Genomic DNA, 26,039 nt, shown 5'->3' with positions numbered 1-26,039 from the left:
TTCTCACATCAATGATCCAAGCACATTGTACCCATAATACTTAAACCTCATTTTGAGAAACATGGAGAACACTTTTGTGGCCTTACTTGGACCCTCTTCCGCAACTGCCACCTTCTTCTTCTTTTTCTTCTTGTTGGCATTTCTGTCGAGGCCCAGTTTGGCCTGAAGCATCTTTTTTGAATTCGGATCAATGTTTCTTTCACCTTCATACCCCTAAAACAAGACAACAGACACTCATTTCCTTCCCATAACTATTTTTAAAACAGCAGCAGCAGCCAGTAGGATGATAAATACAAAGAATACAGTAATAACCCAAGTTTAACGAACCTTGACAAAAAAGGTCCTCTCTATGCGCTTGTCCTCTTTCTTTGTCGACAGCCAGCGCTCACACAGGAACATGTACACCTCTTCTGTGTCCACATCCAGCACCTCCACCTGATCCAAGTACCAGTCGGCCCCCATCATGGAGTTGTCGTGACGAATACGAATCTTGAACACCTGGCCCAAGTCCACAGCCTCAATAGTGAACTTGTCCACCTAAGAGACAAAGACATATTTTGATACCTTCAGCCAGCAGCAGTGATCTTATATAATACCACGCGTGTCCTCACATACCTCTCCTCTCTCAAACTTATTCTTGTTGTTCTCAGATTTGGCGAGTTTGCGCTCGCCTGTGTCGCCCAGGTCTCCGTAGATGGTGAGAAAAACATTGGCGTCAGTTCCTGCTCTGTACATATCACCCGTCCGCACAGACACATTGTACACGTGCGCTGTGATGAATGAAAAGCAGAATTATGAATTAAATAGACTCACAGATTCGTAATTGTGGAAAAAGAAAATATTTAAACATTCCCACTGTGCACTTAAATTTTAATGCTTATATGAACTAGTAGCTTCTAATCCTACAGTATGTGTGTTCATGCTGTATATAAATTAAGCTAAACAATGAGCTGAAACTCACAATAAAGCCATAAAGCTGAGGGGAGCTGCAGATTAGTGACTATTATTAGTAAAGTGTACTTAAGTACAAGTATTGAAAGAAAAAATGCTCTTCATGCAGATAAGTGACCCTGTGAGTGCTTTATTATGTGTAGTGGTATTTTAATGGTGCGGTTGCTCTGGGTGGAATTAATTAACAATTTTAATTACTGTTAGTTAGTTTTATCTACAACAGTGCATCATATCTAATAAGTTTATTTTCATGTTTTGTGTGTATATCTTAATCTGTAAAGTAGCTAGTGACTAAGGCTCCCAAGGTACTGTGTCCTGATCAGAGCTCCATTTGCAGCTTGCTATGTCTTTTTTATTCTTTTACTTCTTACTTGGCAACCACCAAATCACCAGCCCTTAGCTTAACAACTATTGTGCTGTGAAGTAAACCGCACAGATCTGTAACTTACACTTCTGTAACTTAAACGTCTGTCCTTCAATTACACAGAGAGGGTCATACATGCTCTTATATCCTCCAGCCTTGATTACTGTAATGCCTTGTTCACCTGCCTAAACAATCACGTTATAAATCAGCTCCAAATCCTTCAAAATTCAGCAGCTAGACTTTTGACCAAAACAAAACGATCCTCACACATCACACCTATTTTGGCCTCCCTACATTAGCTTCCTGTCTCTTTTAGAATCCATTTTAAAGTTCTTTTAATCACATACAAGGCTCTCAATGATCTGGCAGCGGAGTATATAACTGAACTTCTCACACCGTACTGTCCAAACAGGCCCCTCAGGTCTGCTAGTCTGTATCTTCTAACTGTTCCAGAGTCCGGGTTAAAGACAAAGGGTGATCAAACCTTTTTAGTTCTTGCTCCTCCCACTGAGCATCCAATCAGCTGACCCTATTCACGTCTTTAAATCTTGTCTCAAAACTTTTACAGATTGGCCTTTTCTGACAGTTGATGGACTTATTGTGTCTGTGGGAGTGTATGTATTTGCAGCCATGTGTATATGTATGCATGCTTACAGGTACGTATATAAGTGTATATGTTGGTGTAGGCGTTTGTATATGCTTATGTTCTATTAGTATCACTTTTGTTATGTATTTTCTGCACCTTGGAAACCACTTTGTGCTTTCAGCTCAAAAAGTGCTCTACAAATAAAGTTATTATTCTTATTCTTATTATTAAAACCTGCATTCAAAATGGACAGGCGGAGGGTACTTGTTCTGGCTCTGATTGCGGGTGAGAGGCAGATCTTTAATGGTTTGTTGGTCATAGGGAGACACACATCCATGTGGGTACATGAGACCCTGAGGAAGAGGAAAAATCATAGGGAGTATGACCAGCTGGGAGCTAGCTAGGAGTATCGTCTGGGTGATGATCGGTTCAAGGCTTATTTTAGGATGAGCTGGGGACAGTTTGACAATCTGCTGTCCGTTGTTGAGCCTAATTACGGTTGGTAAAATGTTAGAGAGTAGTTGAGGCTATAATTTATTCAAATAGGTCTTGCAGCTTGCCTATGGCAATGTATGCTTGTATGCTAACAACTGTCGTTATCTAAACCACAGAGGGCCCACTTCTCAATTCATCCAGTTGGCCAATGGGAAAAAATGACAATGATGTTGACAATGAAGTTTTTTCAACTCAAGGTATTCAGGGCACTCCTACTAAAACCGGAAGCGCATTGACCAGAAAAATGTGAGGTTCACTCTCACTGAAAACCACTACAAAAAGCCACCCAGGACTGCTAAAAAGCTGTCTGATCTGGGTCTGAAGCTGCTATTTTCCTCTGAATTGTAGTGGAATAGAGGTATAAAGTGGCATGAAATAGAAATACTTAAGTACAAGTACCTCAGATGGATACTTAAAGATCTACTGTGTAGGATTTAATGGCATCTAGAGGTGAGGTTGCAGAACTTAAACTTCTCTCATGTGCCAAGTGTGTAGGAGAACTACTGTGGCAGACACAAAAAAAGTTAATGATCCCGTAGAGCCAGTGTTTGGTTTGTCCACACTGGGCTACTGTAGAAACAACAGACTTTGTGGAAGAGGACCAGCTCAGTCTGTAGATATAAACGTCTCATTCTAAGGTAACACAATGATTCTTATTTTCAGGTGATTATACTCTAATGAAAACATAGTTATTAATATTATTTACCAGTTCTGTGAATAGATGCCCATCAAGCCTACACACAGGACTTTTAAGTGCAGTGAGTAAATGTACTTAGTTACATTCCACCACTGAAATCCAGGTTAACCTACTTTCCAAAGCATCTTCCACCTCAACTTCAGTCCTTTTCAGCTTCCCATCCCTGAGGAGTTTCTCTGTGATGATTTCCGAAGGGACGAGTTCCCTCACCGTCTCCCCGTCGTCTTCAGACTTGGCCAGCCAGCACTCACATGGGAATATGGTCGTCTCTGAACCCTACCATTTAAAAAAAATAAAATAAAAAAAAAAAAAATCACCAGACTGGGCCCGGCTGTGTCTGTCTGACACTTAAGTAAAGTGTATCTGACTCAGAGAGATGTGAGCCAAAAGGTGTTACATTATTAATGTGTTCATAATTTAATGAGGGCACAGACGAGGAAACTCTTAATGATGCACTTATCTACGCAGGTTTGGTCTCAAGTGGATTTTTACTACCTTTCCTTTCCTGAGCTGTCGCCTGATCTCCACTCGGTCGAGGTGCCACCCCGGGTTGGTGCCCCTGTTGTCATGTCCTATTCTGATTTTCTCGATAACGTCGCCGACATCCTCGAGCTGGAAAATAGACAACACAGTATGAACAGAGCTGCAGCCACCTTCTTAGAGAATGTATTGTCCACATCCACACACTCACCTCCACAATAAACATGTCCTCAGCTCCCCTCTCAAAGTATAGACGTCTCTCTCTCTTGTTGACACACAGGGATTTCTGCTGGGTGCACACTCCCTTGCGTCCATACAAGACTATGAAGACATCAGCGTCTGTTCCCGCACCAAACACATCACTGGTATATATTTTTATCTCATAAGGCACAACTGGAAAATCAGAGAGGAGGTGACAGGTTTGTTTGATTGACACGAAGTGCAGTTACTCAAGCACTTTAGTACAGTTTTGGCACTTTACAGAGCAGCTGGAGTTCAGAAAAAAATATCTTTTTAATAACTTGTGCAAACAAGACAATACTTTGTAGGTCCTGTACAATAATTCGTGTGCACAAGTGTAAACAAGATAAAAACATGTATCATATTTTGGGTACTTCAGGAGCTCTGTATATGAAGGGCTTTTACATTTTATTGGCCATGGCATTTTAGAGCTTTATGTTACAGTTAGCTCAGACCAAGTAATTTGATTGGACAAGAGGCATTACATGAGTGCTGATGTAGTGTATAACAGCACTTTTAACTACACATGTACAGGAGTTCTCAGCAGCTTATTAGCCCACATCAACAGTCGCCGTAACAACCTTAGCACCGCAAAGAGGACCATATTTTATCAAACAATATGAATGCTCGTCAGAAGTGAAAGAACGGAAGAGAAGAAGCTGGGATACATTACTGCAAGCCTCCATATGTGCTCATATGACATCAGCCAGTGCCGCAACGTACTGTCTGATCAAGCTGTTGACTCATCAGAACACAGCAACAGACTCTGATTTCACTGGCTGCACATTCATTCATTTTCCGTAATCACTTATCCTGTTGGGGGTCGCAGCGGGGCTGGAGCCTATCCCAGCTGTCATTGGGCGAGAGACGGGGTAAACCCTGGACAGGTCACCAGACTATCACAGGGCTGACACATAGAGACAGACAACCATTCACACTCACATTCACAATTTAGAGTCACCAATTAACCTGCATGTCTTTGGACTGTGGGAGGAAACTGGAGTGCCTGCAGAAAGCCCAAGGGAAGAACATGCAGGCTCCACATGGGGGGCTCTCTGCCCCGGGTTCAGACCAGGAATCCTCTCACTGTGAGGCGACAATGCAAACCATCGTGTCACCCCCCCGGCTGCACAATACAAGCGAGACGTGTAGGATGCTGGCCTGTAGTAACGTGGTATAGACCTACAGTACAGGCCAAAAGTTTGGACACACCTTCTCATTCAATGCGTTTTCTTTATTTTCATGACTATTTACATTGGAGATTCTCACTGAAGGCATCAAAACTATGAATGAACACATGTGGAGTTATGTACTTAACAAAAAAAGGTGAAATAACTGAAAACATGTTTTATATTCTAGTTTCTTCAAAATAGCCACCCTTTGCTCTGATTACTGCTTTGCACACTCTTGGCATTCTCTTCATGAGCTTCAAGAGGTAGTCACCTGAAATGGTTTCCACTTCACAGGTGTGCCTTATCAGGGTTAATTAGTGGAATTTCTTGCTTTATCAATGGGGTTGGGACCATCAGTTGTGTTGTGCAGAAGTCAGGTTAATACACAGCTGACAGCCCTATTGGACAACTGTTAAAATTCATATTATGGCAAGAACCAATCAGCTAACTAAAGAAAAACGAGTGGCCATCATTACTTTAAGAAATGAAGGTCAGTCAGTCCGGAAAATTGCAAAAACTTTAAATGTGTCCCCAAGTGGAGTCGCAAAAACCATCAAGCGCTACAAGGAAACTGGCACACATGAGGACCAACCCAGGAAAGGAAGACCAAGAGTCACCTCTGCTTCTGAGGATAAGTTCATCCGAGTCACCAGCCTCAGAAATCGCAAGTTAACAGCAGCTCAGATCAGAGACCAGATGAATGCCACACAGAGTTCTAGCAGCAGACCCATCTCTAGAACAACTGTTAAGAGGAGACTGCGCCAATCAGGCCTTCATGGTCAAATAGCTGCTAGGAAACCACTGCTAAGGAGAGGCAACAAGCAGAAGAGATTTGTTTGGGCCAAGAAACACAAGGAATGGACATTAGACCAGTGGAAATCTGTACTTTGGTCTGATGAGTCCAAATTTGAGATCTTTGGTTCCAACCGCCGTGTCTTTGTGAGACGCAGAAAAGGTGAACGGATGGATTCCACATGCCTGGTTCCCACTGTGAAGCATGGAGGAGGAGGTGTGATGGTGTGGGGGTGTTTTGCTGGTGACACTGCTGGGGATTTATTCAAAATTGAAGGCACACTGAACCAGCATGGCTACCACAGCATCCTGCAGCGACATGCCATCCCATCCGGTTTGCGTTTAGTTGGACGATCATTTATTTTTCAACAGGACAATGACCCCAAACACACCTCCAGGCTGTGTAAGGGCTATTTGACCAAGAAGGAGAGTGATGGAGTGCTGCGGCAGATGACCTGGCCTCCACAGTCACCGGACCTGAACCCAATTGAGATGGTTTGGGGTGAGCTGGACCGCAGAGTGAAGGCAAAGGGGCCAACAAGTGCTAAACACCTCTGGGAACTCCTTCAAGACTGTTGGAAAACCATTTCAGGTGACTACCTCTTGAAGCTCATGGAGAGAATGCCAAGAGTGTGCAAAGCAGTAATCAGAGCAAAGGGTGGCTATTTTGAAGAAACTAGAATATAAAACATGTTTTCAGTTATTTCACCTTTTTTTGTTAAGTACATAACTCCACATGTGTTCATTCATAGTTTTGATGCCTTCAGTGAGAATCTCCAATGTAAATAGTCATGAAAATAAAGAAAACGCATTGAATGAGAAGGTGTGTCCAAACTTTTGGCCTGTACTGTACCTTACACAAATGAGTAAGCTAGTGTGCAGTAATGTTTACATTCTGCTTGGCAACGGTCCAGTCCAAGTCTAGTTGCGAAACTATTTGTGTTGGTGGAGCTAAATAAGTAATTAAATAAACAAATAAATCATAATCTGCTGTCGCTTATTAACTAAAAAATGGCGCACTCGAGGTCGTGCTTTTGTACTGAATATGTGCATGGATCATTTTTGGCACTCGGCCTGCACCTCGTGCTCGGCCCAAATCACAGCCATGCCGATATTCAGAATAACAGCCCTCCATATGTGTGATATTGCTATTTCACATCAGTTAGTAGTTAACCATTGTTGTGTTAATTGCAAAGTTTAGATTTCTCAAAGATGCCTTCATATTGAAACAAGTTTTTCTTTGTACTTATTTATTTTTTTTAGATGCTTTGAATTATTATAGTTAATTAGATGATGATGATCACCTGCTGTAGGGGCAAGTGGAAGGGCAGACTTTAATTGAACAAGCATTAACATTGTAGTTTGTTAAAAGAAAAATAAAACAGCATCTACGACTGCAGTGTTGTGATTTGGATTGTTTCACGTCTAAGTCAAGGAGCTGAGTACTGCTGTGGTGGAGAAGCTGAAAGGCAGGACACCACAGCGACATAATAACACTTGTTAAAGGCTGCATCAAAGACTCAGTGCTCTGACAAGCACCCTTCTTCAGATGGAGTGCTTTGAATACATTTCGCCGCTAATGCTTCCACACTTTCATCTGAGTAAAATTTTACATAAAGCACTTTCACAGGAAGGTTTCTCAATCAGCGCTCCGCTACTTTCCCTAATGGATTTGAGCACTCCTTTCACGGCTGTTCACTCACACGGCATGTAGAGTTCAGTCTGTAACTCAGCGGGATAGAGATCCCTCACAATCGCCCCATCATCCTCTCCTTTATCCAGCCAGCGGCCACATGGGAAGCGTAGTCTCTGACCCTGTGAGGCGGCGTCAACCTCGACCCAGTCCAAGAACCAACCAGGTGAGCCCCCTGATAGTTGAAAAACAGTCATGTTATTCATTGTACTACTTATTTTTATTCTGTAGAGCCTTTTCTTTCCTTACCTGAGTTGTCGTGCCCAATCCGAAGCTTTTCCAGCTCGCCCAAATCCACTGCCTCCACAGTGAACTCATTGATCATCCCCTGTTCAAACTTATTCTTATAGTTCTTACAAGCCTTTAGGTTGACGATCCCTGTGAGTACATTGAGATTTTGATATCACCTAGTCAGTAACACAAAGCACAAGGCTGCTACAACAATGCCAGGATGCAGGTGAGTTATCATACCGGTGTCGTCATTTTCCCCAAATAGGATGGCAAAGACGTTGGCATCAGTTCCAGCGTACTTCTTCTCCCCAGTTTTTATTTTGAGAGTATATGTAGTAGACATGGCTGTAAGATAAATTCAACAAGTCAGTAACTTAATGCTTTTCATCTCCACACTAATACACAAGTCCCTCTTGCTGTTGTCTACACCCGCATGTTTCACCAGCACTTAGATAAATACTTGAGCAGGGCTCTATTTTATCATGTCCCTCTACTAAGACATGAGCCTGCTTTGAAACTGTGTTACATTTCTGCTCGAGCCCCAGAGTGCCGCCTGTTCCTTCCTCGTCCTCATCCTTCCTCATGAAGGCCTCATCCACAGTAACAAGCTCCCTTGCTATCTGGCCGTCGTCCTCATCCACAGCCAGCCAGCGGGTACAAGGGAAATAGTATCTATAGGAGAAGAAATACCTCTGATCAGTGCTATCAGTTGTATAATTACATTGAACTATTCCTCTCACAGCACAGTGAGATCTTTCTTCTTGATAACTGAATAACTGAACAAAACTGATGCAAACTGTGTACTGGTTTCACCTACGTTGTATCATCCTTTGTGTCCACTATCTCAACACGATCCAGGTACCACGCTGAATGAGGCTGACTGTTGTCATGACGGATTCGGAGCTTCTTCAAAGGACCCAAATCGACAGCTGTCACGTTGAAAACATCTTCCTGCAAAATACAACAGCCCAGATACTGTTTTTTACAGACAAAAATGTGTTGATCATACACACAGTGACCAATTTATTGTGTACAATATAATGCTGTCCTGCTATAACAACTATCTTTAAGTTCAAAATATCAAGTTTTGGGTGATAAAGCAGTCCAGTGCAACTAACTATGACCTCAATGTTGAAACATATAAATCAGATAGATATTTATAAGTCTTTTTGGGAATTCATTCATCATCAAAAACAGGGCAGGTTTCAAATATTGTAGACCTATTCACCATGTCATTAAAGTGCTCTACATATCATAAGGTGCAGCATCCTCACACACAGGCATTCAGTTATTTTTGTTCACAGGTTGTTCACCAGTGCAACACTATTGGGCACACATGATCTGTGAGCCCGGCTGGTGTGAAGGGAAGACAGCCTATACCTTCTGCCTGATACTAACAGCTTGTATGCACTACATAGGTGATGTAAAACCTTGCTAGTAGTCACCCGTCTTTTAATCACCACCTCCAAACAAAACTGAACACTGGCAGCATAAAAGTAGACCTTATGCCACAACTGATGTATTAAATTCATTAGATTCCTCAGTTGCACCTGATAAGACTGACACTGAGGGGCAAATTCACAAAAGGACTGCACAGCTTTGCAGCCACTAAACCTGCACAAGACAAAAAGCAACTGTGTAATCCTCAAAGCACTCGCAAAAGGTGAAATGCACCCCTAACTGCGCTCCCAAGCAAATATTGTCTCAGTGCCTCTGTGCTATTTGCACATATTTAAATTAGATAATATGCAAACAAGCTGTAAATTCTATGCAAATGAGCCTCACTGCAAAAAACAGTCCAATTCGCAAAGCCTGCTAATGGCCACATGTAGTTACAGGAAAATTATTAGTATCTGCAGACAGCTGGTGTTAATAACTGAGGCGCGTTTATAAGGGGTGTCACACCCAGACTCTGTGTTTTAAGGAATGCCTCTGCACCTCGTCAGTCAGGAACTGTTCCCCACGGTCTGAGAATTTCTGTCTCTTTTTCTCTCTGCTGTCATTCTGCCTCCTGTGCTCTTGTCACAAAGCCAGCATTTATACTTTGCCAAGTGGATAATTGCAATAAGATGCAAAAAGGGCACATTGTGCTCAGCTACAAAACTTTATGGGCGTGTTTGTTTCATTACATCATTAGTGCAATATCTTTTGTCAAATAGACCTTGAGACAGGCCAGAAAGCAGCTGTAAGTGATGCACAATTCATGATGCTATCAGCAGCCACAATTCATTTTTAGTTAAGTCGCCCATAGGTGCATAAAGAAATCTGAATCTGCAAAGTTACTGGTAACTATAGCTGTAGAGTAAATGTAGTGGAGTGAGAAGGATGACATTTCCCTCAGAAATATAGTAAAAAAGAAGTAGTTTCAAGAGAATGGAGGAGATACCAGTATCTGGTCCTTTGTGCAAGGAGGAACAGGAGGAGCACTGCCAGTGCCCTACAAAATGACCTCCAGCAGGCTACTGGTGTGGTCTGGGGAGGCATATCTATGGCAGGTCGCACAGATCTCCATGTCATTGCCAATGGTATCCTGACTGCTGTTAGGTACTGGGATGAAATCCTCAGAGCTACTGTCAGACCTTAGGCTGGTGCAGTGGGCCCTGGGTTCCTCCTGGTTTAGGACAGTACCCAGCTTTGCATGGTCAGAGTGTGTAGGCAGTTCCTGGATGATGAAGACAATTGATGCAATTAACTGGCCCTATCGTTCCCTGACCTAAATCCAGTTGAGCACCTATGGGACGTTATGTATTGGTGCATCTGACACTAGGAGCTCACTGTCCCCCAGGACACCATCCACTGACTCATCAGGAGCATGCCCAGATGTTGTCAGGAGTGTACACAGGCACATGGGGGCTGTACACACTGCTGAGTCACATTATGAGTTGTCGTGATAAAATTCACATGCTGGATCAGCCTGTGATTGCAATTTTTAACTTTTATTTTCAGTGTGATTTTGAATCCAGTCCTCAGTGGGTTGATGATTTTGGTTTGCAATAACCGCCGATGCGTCATTTCGTTCACAACAAGTGGAACAATGTTCATCAGAAAAGATTTTTAACTTGAATAATTCCTTCATCGAGATCCAATGTGTGATTTAAGTGTTCCCTTAATTTTTTTGAGCAGTATATAAATCGTGACATGGAAATACTTAAGTACAAATACCTCAAAATTGTACCTAAGCACAGTACCTGAGGATAGTACTCAATTGCTTTCCACCATTTAATGCAACAAATGTCCCCATTTTTCAGAACTGTATTAACAGTATTGTACATGATTTCAGGAATAAGTTCAGCATCTGTGTCTGCCTTTATAAACAAACATTCCCTCCACTGAACGACAAAAGACTATTGTAGCTTTTGATGTGCGGACATGAGGTTTGTGTTTCTACAGAGCCAGGTGTAATGTAGAAATTAATAATTCACAAGTTTGGATTAAGTAATGAGTAAAAGTAGGACAGGTTCAATGACACAGAGGACTCCTCATAGCTCCTCTCAGTCACAGCTGGCTTGCCTGCAGGAGAGCTTGTAATCCTACCAGAATACACTCCCACCCACACCTCGGCGCAAGGCTCATGTTGCGTGGAAGTGCTTGAGTCTTTGGCTCTCTGCTGGTTAATTTTCAGCAGGATATCTCTCCAAGAAACAGGCTAAAATTGTACAGCTGGAATGAAATATTTTTTTTACCCTTACTTTTTTTTTTTTTTACCCTTGGCTTGTTGTTTCTTTATGCTGCAGATTTTTGTATCTCAGCTAATTAAATAATAACTGTGTGAAAAGGTGAACCAGTCTAATACAAATAATGTGTTTTGTCTTTTCTAATGAATGACATGTTTTCCAGCATTAGCTATTCACAATAATGAATTCTAAAAATCAAATTAATTAGATTCCTTCCCTTTATCTTCAGCTGATTTAAAAATGAGTGGTCATCCCTTTGTTAAACCCATCATACCTGCCCCCGCTCAAATTTGTTGATGTTGTCAGAGTTCTTCAGATAGCGTTCTCCAGTGTCTCCATTTTCTCCATAAATATTAATGAAGACATTGGCGTCGGTCCCGGCACCCAGCGTATCACCAGTGAAGACGCACACTTCATAGGTGTTGACTGTCAGACAATACAAGGGATGAATTACCAACACCTCTTAAACCTGACACACATATGTCGCTCAGAAGAAACTGTGTCAAATCAAACCATGCACGTCTACAACATCAACAAGGAGTACAAGATATAAACACATGAAAAAATATTGTGTTTTCATGCAACAGTGAATTAAGTTATTCACCCCTCCTGAATTCATTTGTGCATAAATAGCAGCTGCACTGAGCTGCTGGTGGTGATGAAATTATTTTGGGGTTAGTAATTAACTTGTTATTACTGTGTGTTTCAAATACTGGAAAAAGACTAGATGCTTTTGGTGTATTTCCCATTATGCAGTATACAGGGAGAGGTTAGACAATGTTTTTGGCAGTTCTGTGATTGCTCAACTGCCAGGGAACTGAATATGAATGCAAATGTTTGAAGCCCTCTGCTTGGCACTCAGATGTTCAACATTTCTCTCTCAGAAGGCAAATATTACACTTTTTATATTTGTTTCTTACTTTCCAGCTCCTCTGCATCCTCAGGCAGCAGCTCCACCACCAGCTCGCCATCCTCCTCTCCCCCAGCCAGCCAGCGCGAACAGGGGAAATGGTAAGTCAGCACAACTTCCTGCATCTCCTCTCCTCCCTCCTCATCTTCGTCTTCCTCGTCTTTCTTCTTTTTCTTCTTCTTTTTCTTGTCCTCCTTTTTCTTCTCCTTGGGCACCAAGGCCATGATCAGACGCTTGACGTCCACTGTCTCCAGGAACCAGCCAGATCCGATCCCTGAGCCATCGTGACCGATGCGGATCTTGAAGACCTTCCCCACATCTTTGGCCTCAATCTGGGGAACAGGTGCAATGTCTCAACTCAAAAGTACTAAATTTTTTCTTTGGTATTTGGTTTTAAAGATATACAATGCACTACACTATCCCTAATAAAATAATTTATAGATGCACAGAAAAAAAATGACTCTCTACAAGTGTGGAGTGTTGTATTGATCTGCAGACTCTGCCCTCTGCCTGTATTTTCTTATTTTATTCTGATTTCACTGTGCACAGGATGGTCTGGAGTCTGGACACAGCACGCAGGTGAGGTCTGGACTTTATAAAAAGGTAGTGACCAGGTGCCAGATCATAAGCAGCACACAACCAAGAGGAAGCTATGAATATTGTGGACAGTGCGCTGAAAAAAAGCAAATATAGACCAGATCACAATGTTTGATTACAATAACTTCCAGGTAAGAAACCCCTGTGTCATTGTTGTGTACATACAATTTAACAGCGCTGAGTTAATGGGGGTGAGTAACGGCTGAGATATCAAGAAAAAATGGTTAAGTCTTGCTGTATATAGGGATGCCTGGTAACAATAAATAGTGGAGAAGGGTCTGGGTTTCTCAGATTTCTATTTGCACAGAGTAAATATGCTCAAAGACAGCTCTGGACTCAGCATCTGAAAAGGGAGGAGATCTAGGACAGACCAGCGCCTTGTGTCAGCCAAAAATACGGGGGCCTTAAAGTGTCAGGAGTTGGTAAACCTATCAACCTGGTTCTGATGACCAAATTTGTGAGAAGAACTTTGTGACAAATACACTTCATGTCTCAATTTTTTTTCAGTAAACAATTTATATGAGGTTGCTGGCGTTGCGTTAGTGTATGCCTATGTTGGGCTGTTACTGCTGTGCATTGAGGATGGTGAGCCACTGCTTTGTTTTTAAAGTAACATTAGTCGAGACACTAAGAGATACTGTGATGTTGTATTAGTGTGTGTGGTTTAAATGCATAATGATTTGTTCACACTACGAGCAACAACATTACAAAACTGTGACCAGCTGCATTTTCGCTGATTCACTGTTGAAGTGCTGCTCATGCTATGTTCACAGTACGAGCAACAAAGTTACAAAATGGCGACAAAGGACATAAAATAAGCACAGCACAAGTGTCAGACAGGTCAGACCACTGTTGATTAACTGTATCTCTTTTAAACGCTTCAGTTACGGCTGAAAATGACAGAAATAAACAAGTTTGCCGGTTTTATATATCCAGTCAACTGAAATTAATTGCCAGTTGTCTACCGGAAAGTCACTGCAATTGCCCCTGTAAAGTCATGGTGATGGCAAAACAAGAGGACAAAGATCATGCTAAAATAGGAGTGAATCTGGGGTTGGCTTTCACTTGAACTTTTGTTGGTGATACTGTTCATAAACAGTGACTGACAGTTCCTGCCCAGTACACCTCCAATTACCAAGATGCATTATGGAGCCACTGAGAGCATGAAATCCAAACTCTGGTACCTTGAATATTTCTGTGGTGTTTCGCTCGTAGTTGTTGGATCTGCTTTCGAGCGTGGTGACCTCTGTCTTACCCTTGTCCCCGTAGATCTGGATGAACACTCTGGCGTTGGTGCCAGCGAATGTCACATCTCCAGTCACTACTGTTACCTCATAGTTAATCACTGGAAAATACAGATTGACAATGGTTAAAGAACACAAAATTTATTTTTGGTATTGTAAGATCCATACGCTTACAAATGTGTATGTGTGTTGTTGTAAGAGCAGAACTGCCAAGACTTTTCAAACAGTAGATAAAGGTCCTCAACAGTCTATGAAATGAAGTAGTAATGAGAGAAAATCAGCAAACCAGTAAAGATAATCTTGGCGGTATTTCCTGGAAAAATAAAAATGAAGTAGAGTAGTGCTCACATTTTATATTTTGATTACAATAACACCTAGATTTAAAAAAATGCATCATTGATATTATTTGCTAAAGGAGCAGGAAACTGCAGGATTGAGATACAGGACCAGTTACAAAGAATGAGTCTGTGTGTGTATGTTGTTTAATCTAAGGTGTGAGAGTGTGTGAATGTTGCCTACATTGTTCCACGTCCAGGATTTCACTGGGGTAAATCTCCACCTCTGTCTTGCCGTCGGCCTCGTCCTTGCACAGCCAGCGGTGGCTGGGGAACGTGTATTGCCTTCCGTGGACTGGAACCATGACCTGAACGCTGTCCAAGAACCAGCCGGCACGCATGCCTTCGTTAGTGTGTCCAATCATCAGTCGGTTGATCTGGAGTAAGATTGAATGGATGACAAAGGATGACCAGCAGACAAAGACATGACACTTTTACATTATTATTATTATTATTATTATCATTATTTTACCAAATGCCTCATGCTTGGATCTACTAATGAAAAATCACAATACTGATAAAGTGTTTTATTGTTAAGTCACCATATCTAAGAAAAAGGCTTATGGGTAACCCCCAAATGAACTAAAATCTTTGACACTGTGCCTTCATTTAATTATTTCTAAGCTTTTCATTGCACTCTCAACATCAAACGGGAGACATCAACATGTTTTTTGCTGGCACTGTGTCACCTGTCCAATATCAAAAGTTTCCACAGTGAAGATGTCGACGCGGCCCGTCTCAAAGTAGTTCCCCAGGTTGTTGTCAGAGACAAGCAGCATCGTCGTACTGGTGTCACCTTTCTCTCCGTAGAGCTTGACAAACACGTTGGAGTCTGAACTGCTCCCAGGGATGCTGCCTGTCTTCACCGCGATATGATAGTCGACGTCTGACACACGCAAAGACACAAACATAAACATCAGGGGAGTTAAGACTTAAATGAATCAAACTCAAGACTCCTCTGACTTACTGTAAAGACGCTGCCCATCTGAGAGTGGCACCAACTCTCTGACAATCTGTCCGTCGTCCTCGTTGCGGTCCAGCCACCTGCACAGCACATTTAGTGAACAAACTATTGCACACACACACACCTGTGGTTGTAACAGCTGTTCAGCATGTGTTGTTTCTTATTCACACACCTGTTGCAGGGGAACTCTACAGCATTGTCTCCAGCCTGTCCTTCCTCTCTTACAATCACTTTATCGAGGAACCAGCCGCAGCCTCCACCTTTCCCATCATGTCCAATCCTGACCCTGCGGATCTGCCCGATGGCTACTGCCTCCACTATGAACTCATCCAACTGGAGAGACGATAAAACAGTAGGAAGCATCACATTTTGAAGTCAAACAGAGGAATATGTGGCAGATATAAACAAATACATGCACTGAATATACCCACGTTTCCTTTCTCAAACTTGTTGACATTGTTTTTGCAGTTGACCAGCTCTCGATTGCCAGTGTCCCCATGGTCTCCAATCAGATTCAGAAAAACAGATGCATCTGTGCCACTGCCGCTGACAGTCCCCGTGCAAACTGTGACTCTGTATTTGATCACTGCAGAACAGAAAAACAAAATTCAATCAGGTTTTTCATTCTTTATATTTGGCAGAGCACATTCTGCTCATGTGCTGAATGCAGTCTCATACAGGGCAGCGGCTCAGCGACGAGGTCTCCTGTGGCAGGTAGCTCCCTCACAACCTCGTTATCGTCCTCATTTGTGTCTAGCCAGCGCTCACAAGGAAACCTGTACTTCTCCTTTGTTAATGTCTTCATCACAGTTGCCTAAATGGAAAAAGAGCAGTGGTGGAAAGCTTTGTTTGATTCAGGGTTTCTAGATTATAACTTCATTCAAATGTTTAAATGCTAAACACTCTGATCACTCTCTAATCTTTCTCAGTTCATATTTTAAGTCTGCTCTTTGGTTGAATGAAACATTTTTAAACCTGGGATACTCTGTTAATGCCTTCCCATCTCTGTTAGGAACTGAAATGTTAACTAGCACGCCTACAACTCTGCATATTTAAGACTTATATAATTAAAATAGATCACAAAAATACTAGTTGGAATGCATGTGAGTGAATTTGAAAGTAATTTCACTGACAAAAATATATTAGATTTCCTCACCTTACTGAGATGCCACCCTGCAAAGGGATTTCTCTTCTCATGCCAGATACGGAGTTTGGTCAGTTTTCCCAAATCAGGCAGCTCAACCTGTGAGATCACATCAAGATTAAAAAAGATTCCTCATTACCTGATTCTTGATATTAATGTGTGTGCGGTTAAAATATGGGAGACTTACCATGAACCTGTCCACCTGTCCCTGCTCAAAATTGTCCGTCTTGTTGTCCAGTCTGATCTCGTCGCTCTTGCCCTTGTCTCCGTACACCTGGAAGGAGATACCTGCATCGGTTCCTGCGCCGGGCAGGTCTGACGTCCAGATCCACAAGGACCAGGGGTGCTCTGATGAGAATTGAATCAACATCATCTTTGATTTAGGAGCACCGTCGTGGTTTGTGATACCCTACATCAGATTACTGGGGTCCCATTATCTTCATGATTCATTTGTTACTGTCACTGAGAGGTGAATGAAGCTCCTCCGTTCCCCTGTGCTGCCAAGAGAGTTTGGGGCAAGCAGCCATGAGTTTACAGGAGTAGTTTGTGGATTCCAGTTTGACTACTTCCACTATGTCAACATGTCAGTGGAGCTCCTGAAATGACATTTTTTGCTTGTTAAAAAATCTTTTCAGGGCAGACTTGTCAAAGACAGTGATTGTAGTGGACAGCTCCCAACTGAGAGTTTGTGTGACTGTGAATGGCTATGAAGTTAAGCCATGAAGTAATACTCACTTTCCAAATTAGTGTGGACAGAAAACAAAAAATAATGCACACAATCTGCAGCACGCATCTGTGGACCGGAGGAACTGCACTCACCATTTATCTTTCTTTAAAAAGAGATATTGGACTTCATTGCACAAGCAATATGAAAAACAACTCATTAAAATTACAAAGTAGAATGAAGGTAGACCGCCTGCTGAGCCATTATGCAAATGCCTCATACATATGATGGAGCCTTGAATAGTTTTGCTCAGTGTTTCAGGAAATAGAAGTGAAAATGGCAGCATTTACTGCTGCTGCTGAGCCGTAATTACTGACATTTAACTTACTCTTCTGTCTCTTCTGCCTGAGTGAGACCATCTCGTAGAGCTCTCTCTCGATCAGCCCGTCTCCCTCCTTCTCGTCTAGCCATTTAGAGCACGGGAATGTCTGCTCTATCCCTGTGAATGGACAGTACACCACCACCTGCAAAAGCATTGATTTACCTGAATTAACCCACAGTGAATTACCAGATTTTGGTGTTTGTGCACACACACACACACGCTCAATGCACCTTCTCGCAGTACCACCCAGCACTGACTCCGTCGTTGTCGTGCCCGATGGTGACTCTGCTGAGGGGGCTGAGAAGCGCAGCAATCTCGACAGTAAAGATGTCTGTCAGGCCACGCTCAAACTTTCCTCCCTCCAGAAACACCTGGATATAAAGACATAGAAGAAAAGGCAAAGGAAATTAAGCACCAAAAATGCCACCAAAGCAAAGCAAAAACTAGATTCCTACTAAAACAGACATTACAACATTAAGTTTGAGGTCTTTATTTACTTTGTTCCATACAAATGAAAACTAATTACTGCTGTTGCAGCCATTGTTTTTTAAATGAAGTACAAGTTGTATACTCTGTGTTTACATTATCTTCTTGTCACCTTGCCACTGTTTTTCATGCCTTTCGAGCCGTGCATCACAATGTGGACTTTGGAGTTGGTCCCAGCACCTCGGATGTTTCCTGTCACAATCTGGACGTTGTACACAATACCTGGTGGGTACAGTTACATGTCAGGCCATCAGAGGATCTGCCAGTGTGTCGCTATGGTTCACAGCACCCATGCTCCCTAAGGAGCTGAGCAGGAACCGGATCTAAACATTGACAGTCTGACCGAAAAATTAATGATCACACTGCAGGCCTCTGGCATGCTGCACAGAAAACACATTTTTTTGGACTGAATAAGACGCTATAAAACAGCAAATGATCTGTTTCTTGGCAATAGAAATGTTATTGTCTTGCAATCCTTTATGCAATATTTTTCAGACCAGGCAAGCGGATAATTGTTCCAAAATGAGGAAAACAATTTGGGGGAAACAGCCAAGTATTAAGTTCATTCTCATTCTTGCCATGATTGCAGTCGTTGGCACAGGGTTTTCTTCTGAGAAAAAACAAGTGTATGTCAGGAAGTTCTTTCAAAGTTTATCCTCACCTGTGGGCTGGCTGCCCCCGACCAAAATGTCTCTCTGAATCTTCCCATCATCCTCATCGAGGGCAAACCAACGATTGACTGGAAATTCATACACTACTTTGTTTCCCAGATCATCCACTATTACCTTTATAGAAACGAAAAAATAAGAAAATCAGAATGTCATAACAGCCAACACGTGATGGAGGTTTGTTGTACAAGATGTTAGTAAAAGTTAAAGCAAAACAATGTTCTTTTTGAAAGAACATTTTGAACACTTTGAGAACACTACTGCAGAAGGGTAAAGATAGCAGGTTGCCTTTGTTGAAAATATAGCTCCTACTGTAAGTGTGTTCGAGTTTTCAATATTTCAAATTACAGTGTCTTGAAGTGCCTTGATAGCCAAGTGGTTACAGCGCATGCCACATCACCACAACATCCCAGCTTCACTTCTGGCCTTGGGACCTTTGTTGTAGTCATACCCCCCTCTCCCTCCCATGTTCAGGAGCAGCATGTGACATTCAGAGCATTAATATAGCAGCAAACAGCTATACATTGCTATATAAAGATACTGGTTAGTAATGGCATCCTGAGTAGAGAATGAAGTCACGCTACCTCTGTGTGTTGTAATCCGAGCTTCTCTGTTTATTGTTGCATGTTACACGCGTGTAGGAGCCTAAATGCAGTTTTACACTTGCAACTTTTAAGATAAGGGTTCTATTATTGTTGTAGTGTACCTTTAATTGCCCCTTTTTACATTCTCACCAGTAGGGGGAGTATTTGGATTTAAGAGAGTTAATTGCAGGACAGAGTGGAGCCACACAGTTTTTGACCTCCTATCTCTTATGTCTTTTACCTTTTCCTTTACCTCTTTTTTGTAGATAATTGTGGATTTGGAAATGGACAACTGTCTCTGTACCATCTTTGAGTTTTGAAGTATAATGTCAAACTTTATCGAGCGGTTTGGTGGATATTTTTGCACATGTGGATTAAGACAAAGGGGACAATTAGAGCATCAAGCTATGGTTCACTAATTGGAAACCTACAACATGTGTACATGTAAGTGCATGTTGGTCTGAAAAAGACATCATCACAGCAAGACAGCATCACAGAAGCATAGCACACACCATAAGTCTCCATCTAGATTCCAGAGAGCCATATGCGGACAATCCTGGCTCAGACTCTGAAACACAGATATCCTCTGAATGATGTATTCTTCAAAAAAAAAAAAAAAAAAAAAAAAAATACACATATTTGAATGTCTGCTTCTATGTCTTGAGGATGATCACTGACATAATGTGATGGTTGCAGTTGTTTTTTGAGTCCATCAATTGTGAAATTAAAGGTTTAATTGTATATTTGCAGCCAAATCAGCTCGCCATGTTCTCACTTGTGTCCTGTAAGCCTCTGCAGGTAGGAGTGGAAGAAACTTTGGTAATTAACTAACATATCATGTAGTATACAGGTTTGAACATATTTTAGCAGCAACGACACAAGCAAAACTGAGCTCAAACAATATTTACCCCCAATACATGTGAATTTTGACTGTGGCACACGTGAAATGCAAATACGATACGAATCATGACTGCTGTCACTGTTGATTGTTGGTGTCAGTCTGTACTGCAGTCACCAACAAATCTACCAACTCATCTGTCTGTTTGCGGTAAGGCAATCCCTTAATGGGTCATGGTTTCCCTTTACGCAGAGGGTAGAATGACAACATGTGTGTCCTTCGTGTGTGTGTGTGTGTGTGTGTGTGCGCGCGCGCTTCTGTTTAAGTGAACTCATCTCTCGGCTGCACACACTGTATGTGTTGGAGGAGCAGGGACACCAGACTCAGATGAGAAGACTGAGAGGAAATAAGAAGATCGCATGTCTTAAGTACCTCTGCAGAGGCAGAGCGGAGCAGCATGAAGTACAGTAAGACTCCACGACAGAGTTTTGTTTCAAGATAAGGTTCTGTCAAACCCTTAAGTTACACATGATGTAACAAATGAAAGTAACTTTGTTGATGAAGCATTAATGTCATGCATTTTTAAGTTACCTTCTTTAATTTAAACCTTTCAATAGAACAAGTCTTATCAATATCTGTCTTGTCTGTGTCTTACCTTGTCCACAAACCATCCTGCCGAGGAGCCTTTGTTATTATGGCCAATGGTAATCTTTCTCACTTTGCCCAGGTTTGGTGCCTCGATGGTGAACTTGTCCTCTGTGCCCTTTTCAAAGTTGTTTTTGTCATTATCAAGTTGCCTTTCACCTTAAAAAGAAAATTTGTAAATTCTGTCAGATAAATTATAATTTCGCCCCCCTCTAAAAAACTAAAGAAAACAACTGACTGCATCAAAGCTGGTTTGTGCTGTAATTTACCTGTGTCTCCAAGCTCCCCAAATATATTGATGAAGACATCTGCATCTGTTCCACTGCCTTTTATATCCGCAGTAAAAACACTCACCACATACTTGTTATCTGGAAAATTAAGACCAAACGCTTTAAAGAACAATTTAAAAACAAACTTCATAAAAAAACCTCAAAGCAGTACGTCAAGCACAAACAACCACTGTGTGATTAAAAATAAAAAAAAATATTTTAATTCCTGTATTTTAATGAGCTCGGTGTAAATAGCGGTGCTACAAATATGTTACTTTCTAACAAAACACGCAATTTGTTACATGATACTCTGATTATAAAGTGTTAGACATATACTCATGTCTGCGTCTACATACATTTGGGCATGTCCATGGGGTCCATGCTGCCCAGCAGGTCTCTGACATAAAGGCAGTCTCCCTCCGTCTTACTCAACCAGTTGTTACACGCAAAGTAGAACCTCAGGTGAGGTCTGATCACATCCGTCACCACCACTCTGTCCAGGAACCAGCTGGCACTCAGGCCGGTGTTGTCATGTTCAATCCTGAGGCACCAGAAGAAAAACATTTAGATAAATAAGTCTCATTATTCTTGCAAACAAATTCATGAGAGGAAATAAATCTCCCTAAATCTGATCAGAGGTGAAGTAAGAGCTGTTCTTCCTTGAAGTGCCCTACATTGAACCATATTCAACAGTCGGGATCAGGGATAAAATTTCAGAGTTTAATGTACCGTATCTTTTTCAAGGGTCCGACATTGTGAGTTCTTATTCTGAACACATCGGTTTTGGCTCTTTCAAATGCTGTGCGACTCCTGAAATCAGAAAACAGTAAAAATGTAAGACCCATCTTTTCAGCATCTTTTCACTCATCAAACTCAAAACTACAAATAAATTCAAAATAATTAAATGGGAAAATGTGAAGTAAATCTAGGAAAAGAACAAAATATTCCACAGGCACAAATTCATGATGAAACACAAAAGCATGACAAACGTTTTTGGAAACACCAAACACCACAGCACACAGTACGTTGTCTGAGCAGCCATTTCTTCACAACCACCACCATCACTGCATGAAGAAATAAATACCTCTTTTCTGTGCTGTTAGTGGAGAGAGAAAAAAAAACAGTTTTAGTTCAAGCAGAAGAACCAACTCAATGAAATACAAGGTTTTATGAGGCCTGTGACTAAAGTATATGATAAATAAAAGTTAAATATTTACTCCTTATTTGCGCAAATTCTTCTATCTTCACCTCATTAAATACAGATGACCTAACATATAAATTCCATTTATCTTTGAAGAGGACTCACTTGCTAGCCAGGTGGACTTTAGGAGTGATGCCATACTCTCCAAACAGAGTGACAAACACGTTGGCATCAGTGCCTGCTCCTCGCTCATCACCAGTAATGGTCACCACCTCATACACTAGAAGGGTTTAATTACATGATACAAATAGAGGTGTGTTTCAGAGAAGGGATGCAAAATATGAATAAAGCAGGAGAAAGTGTTTTACAAGAGGGCACGTGGGGGCAGGATGGTCAGACACAAGAGTGAACAAATAGGGTGATGTAGAGTGTATATCTATAATCTGCGTATGTGTTTTGAGTCTGTTTTAGCACCTTTGGCACCAGAATTTGATTTTTTAATACTTCTCAGAAACAGGATTTTGCTGTAACTGTCACTCCACTGTAGGAGTGACATGACCTCGTCCAGTGAAGGCCCAACATAATAAAAAGTAAGAGCTAGAATCAAGGGCTGTTGAGGAATTTATTATGGGTTGGAGTAGAAATTAAAGTTTTTTATGAGTTTTTTGAATGTTATTAAATGAAAGTTAATGTGAAAAGGCCTGATAAATTAAACAAAGAAAAAATCAAAAATGACATTAAATTTGAGTCAAATTGACCATTAAATTCTCCAGTTACTTCTATAGTGAATAAACTAAAATACAGGCCACTCAAATACTTTTTTTGCTTTAATGGCAAACACTATGACCCTCTGAATCTATGCTCAAACCCTGAAATAAGAGATACTGGTGATAATAATAAAATATTAAATGTCTAAAAGTGTATTTTTGAAAAAGTAATGCATTTTCTGACATTAAAACATAATAAATCATAAATGGATTTTGCAAAAATTAAGGAGAAAATGTGTGTTGGTAGCTTTATAAGATTAAAAATTGAGTACAATAGGTCTCTTCTTAGGGCAGCAAGGTTGCCTCACAGTAAGAGGGTTCCTGGTTTGAACCCAGGGTGGGGGAGTCCTTCTGTGTGGAGTTTGCATGTCCTCCCCGTGTATTCTCCGGGTGCTCCAGCTTCCTCCCACAGTCCAAAGACATGCAGGTTAATTGGTGACTCTAATTTGTCCTTGGTGTGAATGTGAGTGTGTCTGTCTCTATGTGTCAGCCCTGTGATAGTCTGGTGACCTGTCCAGGGTGTACCCTGCCTCTCACACAATGTCAGCTGGTATAGGCTCCAGGCCCATGCGACCCCCGATGGGGTAAGCGGTTACGGAAAATGAATGAATAACGGTTTCATCTTAATTACCTTGATTTTAAAAAAAATGGAAATCATTGGTTAATTTATGGTGAGTGTAAGGAGTGTATGTGGTCAGTATGTTTCTGTGTGTCAGTGAGAGAACGTATGTGTGTGTGTGTGTGTGTGTGTGTGTGTGTGGTGAGAGCAGATAAACATTAAGTATGGCTTTACATTGGGAGTTTTACATTCAAAAGTGAGAGCCACAAAGAAACTCTAGAGGACTGTGAAGCCCCTCATTAAGATGTGAAACCACACATTGTAAAGAGAAGTGAGTGACAGGTGTCGTATAGCTGTAGGTTGAAGATAACATACTGTGGATAGACGGCCGGTACTTCCGTCAGTGTAATGTTACCATCAACATCAAACCAAAGCATGATTCAATTACTGCTGGGGCCACTCATAATCCCGTAATTGCAATCAAGGACTCACCTCTCCTCTGGGTGTCAGATATCTTTCCTCAAACAGACTTTACATTAAATTGTCTTTGAATTAAACAACATTATTTCTCTATAAGGAATATCTTGATTCAGTCACACCCGCAGCTTCCACAGGTCGAGATAAAAAGCTTGCAATTACCTTTCTTTTTGTGATACTCATCCTCATAGTTCTCCACTTTTTCTGGCTCATAGTTGCGAAGCTCATTCTCGTATATTTCAACGTAATTTTCAACCTTCTTCTTCTTTCCTTTAGTCTTCTTGGTGTCTTCGTCACTGTCTCCCTTCTCCGAACCTTTCTTCTTCTTTTCTTTCTTTTTCTTCTTCCCTTCCTCTTCCTCCCCATCAGCATGTTCCTCCTCTACCTCTGAGTCCTTCTTGGATTTTTTATCCTTTGCCCCCATCTTATCTTTGACTGAGGACTTCTTTGATCCTTTCTTAGTGGTCTCAATCACATCAGGGAGTTTTCCTCTTCTTTTTTTGCTCTTGGCGTCATTGTTGTTATCCTCACCATCAGTATTCTGTGAGTCATTGCTCAACTCATCCTCGCTCTCCTCTTTGGCTTTCTTCTTCTTCTTTTTGACCTTTTCTTTATCTTGTCCTTTCTTCTTGGTGCTCCTCACATCCGGCCCCGATGTGTCAGATTTGTATCCTTCTTCATCGCTGTCTTTAAACTTCTTTTTCTTCAATCTTCCAGCATCCTCTGACTCACTGACATGCTTACTTTTCTTCTTTGGCTTTGGTTCCTGATCCTCCGAGTCCTCGTCATCTACATCTTTGGTTTCCTCCTCTGAGCTCTGTCTTGTTTTTTTCTTTTTTGTGGGCATCTTTAATTTATTTACTACCTTGTAACCGTAACCGATTCCTCTGTGTTCCGCTGAAACTTGATTAAACTGACCTGAAAAGGCGCAGAATTGACCGCTGGCAGGAGAGGTCAGAGCCAGAGAGACTGCTGTTTGGCAGTCGGCTGGGGAAGCCCCTCTCTGCTGGTTATCCTGACCTACAAACGGCAGATGCTCTGACCTCATTAAAAATGATAATGTGCTTGTTGTCACCTGACCAGATGAAGACACCCTCCCTGGGAACAGAGAGCTAATAGAAAATTCTGAAGTAGCACTGCAGTAATCCCTCTTTTATACAATTAATCTGCTTACAGATATCCATCTAAGAGTGGGGTTTTATCATGTAATTCTTCATGTCTATGGCTGATTTATAATGAACAGGAAAAACATTTTTGACTAAGGAGACCTGGGCCTGCAGCTGAGCAGATGGATGATGACGGCCAACAAACAAACAAACCAATAACAAATCGAACATCTCTTTAGGTTAAAATATCTAATAATTTATTCATAGTTTAATGTTTTTGTACTATTTTTGAATTATATGAAGAGTTTATCTGCAAAATCAGACACCAGTTTGATTGATATTCCTTCACTGCATGATATAAAACATGGTTTATGAAAGTTTAAATCAGGAGATAGCTCATCAAAACAACCCAACATTAGTTGGACTGACATTCACTAAAACATGACTCAGGAAAAAAATAATAAAAATTAGTTGTTTTTGTTAATGCACCCTACATATCACTTTCTGTATGACTGGAAATGCGAATTAATAGCAATCAGCTGCTTACATCCAATTTAAGCTAAATTACCAGACTCACTTACCTTTTTTCCTCTGCTTTGATCTCCACCAGAAAAATATCTGGGTCTGTGATACTTACCTTAAAACATTAATGTAACGTTACATCCATGGTTTCCTCACCTGCTACCTGGTCATTTAACTGTGGTGGCTCTGTGCTGTTTTAGCTAGCAGCACACTTGTTATGCTAGCTAACGTTTCCTAGTAACGTTCAAGGAAATATAGATATATAATACTTTTCTGTTTTCCTTGATAGCATTAGCTTGAACTAACACAGTACCGTTCACATTTCTTAGGTTATGTTTTTTTGTCATTAATTCATGTTGCTT

General features: G+C 41.3%; 1 protein-coding gene across 1 annotated transcript in view; it reads right to left on the bottom strand.

Annotated features, from left to right (window-relative positions):
• loxhd1b (lipoxygenase homology PLAT domains 1b) overlaps nt 1-25,628 on the bottom strand; it is a 34,189-nt gene extending 8,561 nt beyond the window's left edge. The window contains exons 1-33 of the mRNA XM_049579946.1: nt 24,212-25,628; nt 22,412-22,526; nt 22,190-22,201; nt 21,835-21,915; nt 21,462-21,646; nt 21,106-21,204; nt 20,847-20,995; nt 18,763-18,886; nt 18,214-18,323; nt 17,846-17,986; nt 17,622-17,757; nt 16,757-16,917; nt 16,582-16,668; nt 16,104-16,239; nt 15,857-16,011; nt 15,598-15,758; nt 15,429-15,505; nt 15,151-15,347; nt 14,646-14,838; nt 14,067-14,227; nt 12,296-12,617; nt 11,650-11,801; nt 8,519-8,652; nt 8,228-8,373; nt 7,942-8,046; nt 7,720-7,848; nt 7,481-7,645; nt 3,785-3,966; nt 3,589-3,705; nt 3,207-3,369; nt 616-770; nt 328-537; nt 87-213 (exon numbers count right to left, since the gene is read on the bottom strand). Coding sequence (XP_049435903.1) covers nt 87-213; nt 328-537; nt 616-770; nt 3,207-3,369; nt 3,589-3,705; nt 3,785-3,966; nt 7,481-7,645; nt 7,720-7,848; nt 7,942-8,046; nt 8,228-8,373; nt 8,519-8,652; nt 11,650-11,801; nt 12,296-12,617; nt 14,067-14,227; nt 14,646-14,838; nt 15,151-15,347; nt 15,429-15,505; nt 15,598-15,758; nt 15,857-16,011; nt 16,104-16,239; nt 16,582-16,668; nt 16,757-16,917; nt 17,622-17,757; nt 17,846-17,986; nt 18,214-18,323; nt 18,763-18,886; nt 20,847-20,995; nt 21,106-21,204; nt 21,462-21,646; nt 21,835-21,915; nt 22,190-22,201; nt 22,412-22,526; nt 24,212-25,097 — 5,473 coding nt within the window. The 5' untranslated portion in view covers nt 25,098-25,628. The remainder of the gene's footprint in view (nt 1-86; nt 214-327; nt 538-615; nt 771-3,206; nt 3,370-3,588; nt 3,706-3,784; nt 3,967-7,480; nt 7,646-7,719; nt 7,849-7,941; nt 8,047-8,227; nt 8,374-8,518; nt 8,653-11,649; nt 11,802-12,295; nt 12,618-14,066; nt 14,228-14,645; nt 14,839-15,150; nt 15,348-15,428; nt 15,506-15,597; nt 15,759-15,856; nt 16,012-16,103; nt 16,240-16,581; nt 16,669-16,756; nt 16,918-17,621; nt 17,758-17,845; nt 17,987-18,213; nt 18,324-18,762; nt 18,887-20,846; nt 20,996-21,105; nt 21,205-21,461; nt 21,647-21,834; nt 21,916-22,189; nt 22,202-22,411; nt 22,527-24,211) is intronic.
• Nucleotides 25,629-26,039: the final 411 nt, after the last annotated feature.

Source organism: Epinephelus fuscoguttatus, linkage group LG6 (assembly GCF_011397635.1).
Source record: "Epinephelus fuscoguttatus linkage group LG6, E.fuscoguttatus.final_Chr_v1".
Taxonomy (NCBI): Eukaryota; Metazoa; Chordata; class Actinopteri; order Perciformes; family Serranidae; genus Epinephelus; species Epinephelus fuscoguttatus.
Note: the sequence above shows the minus strand (reverse complement) of the source record. Positions and strands in the feature narration are given on the sequence as shown.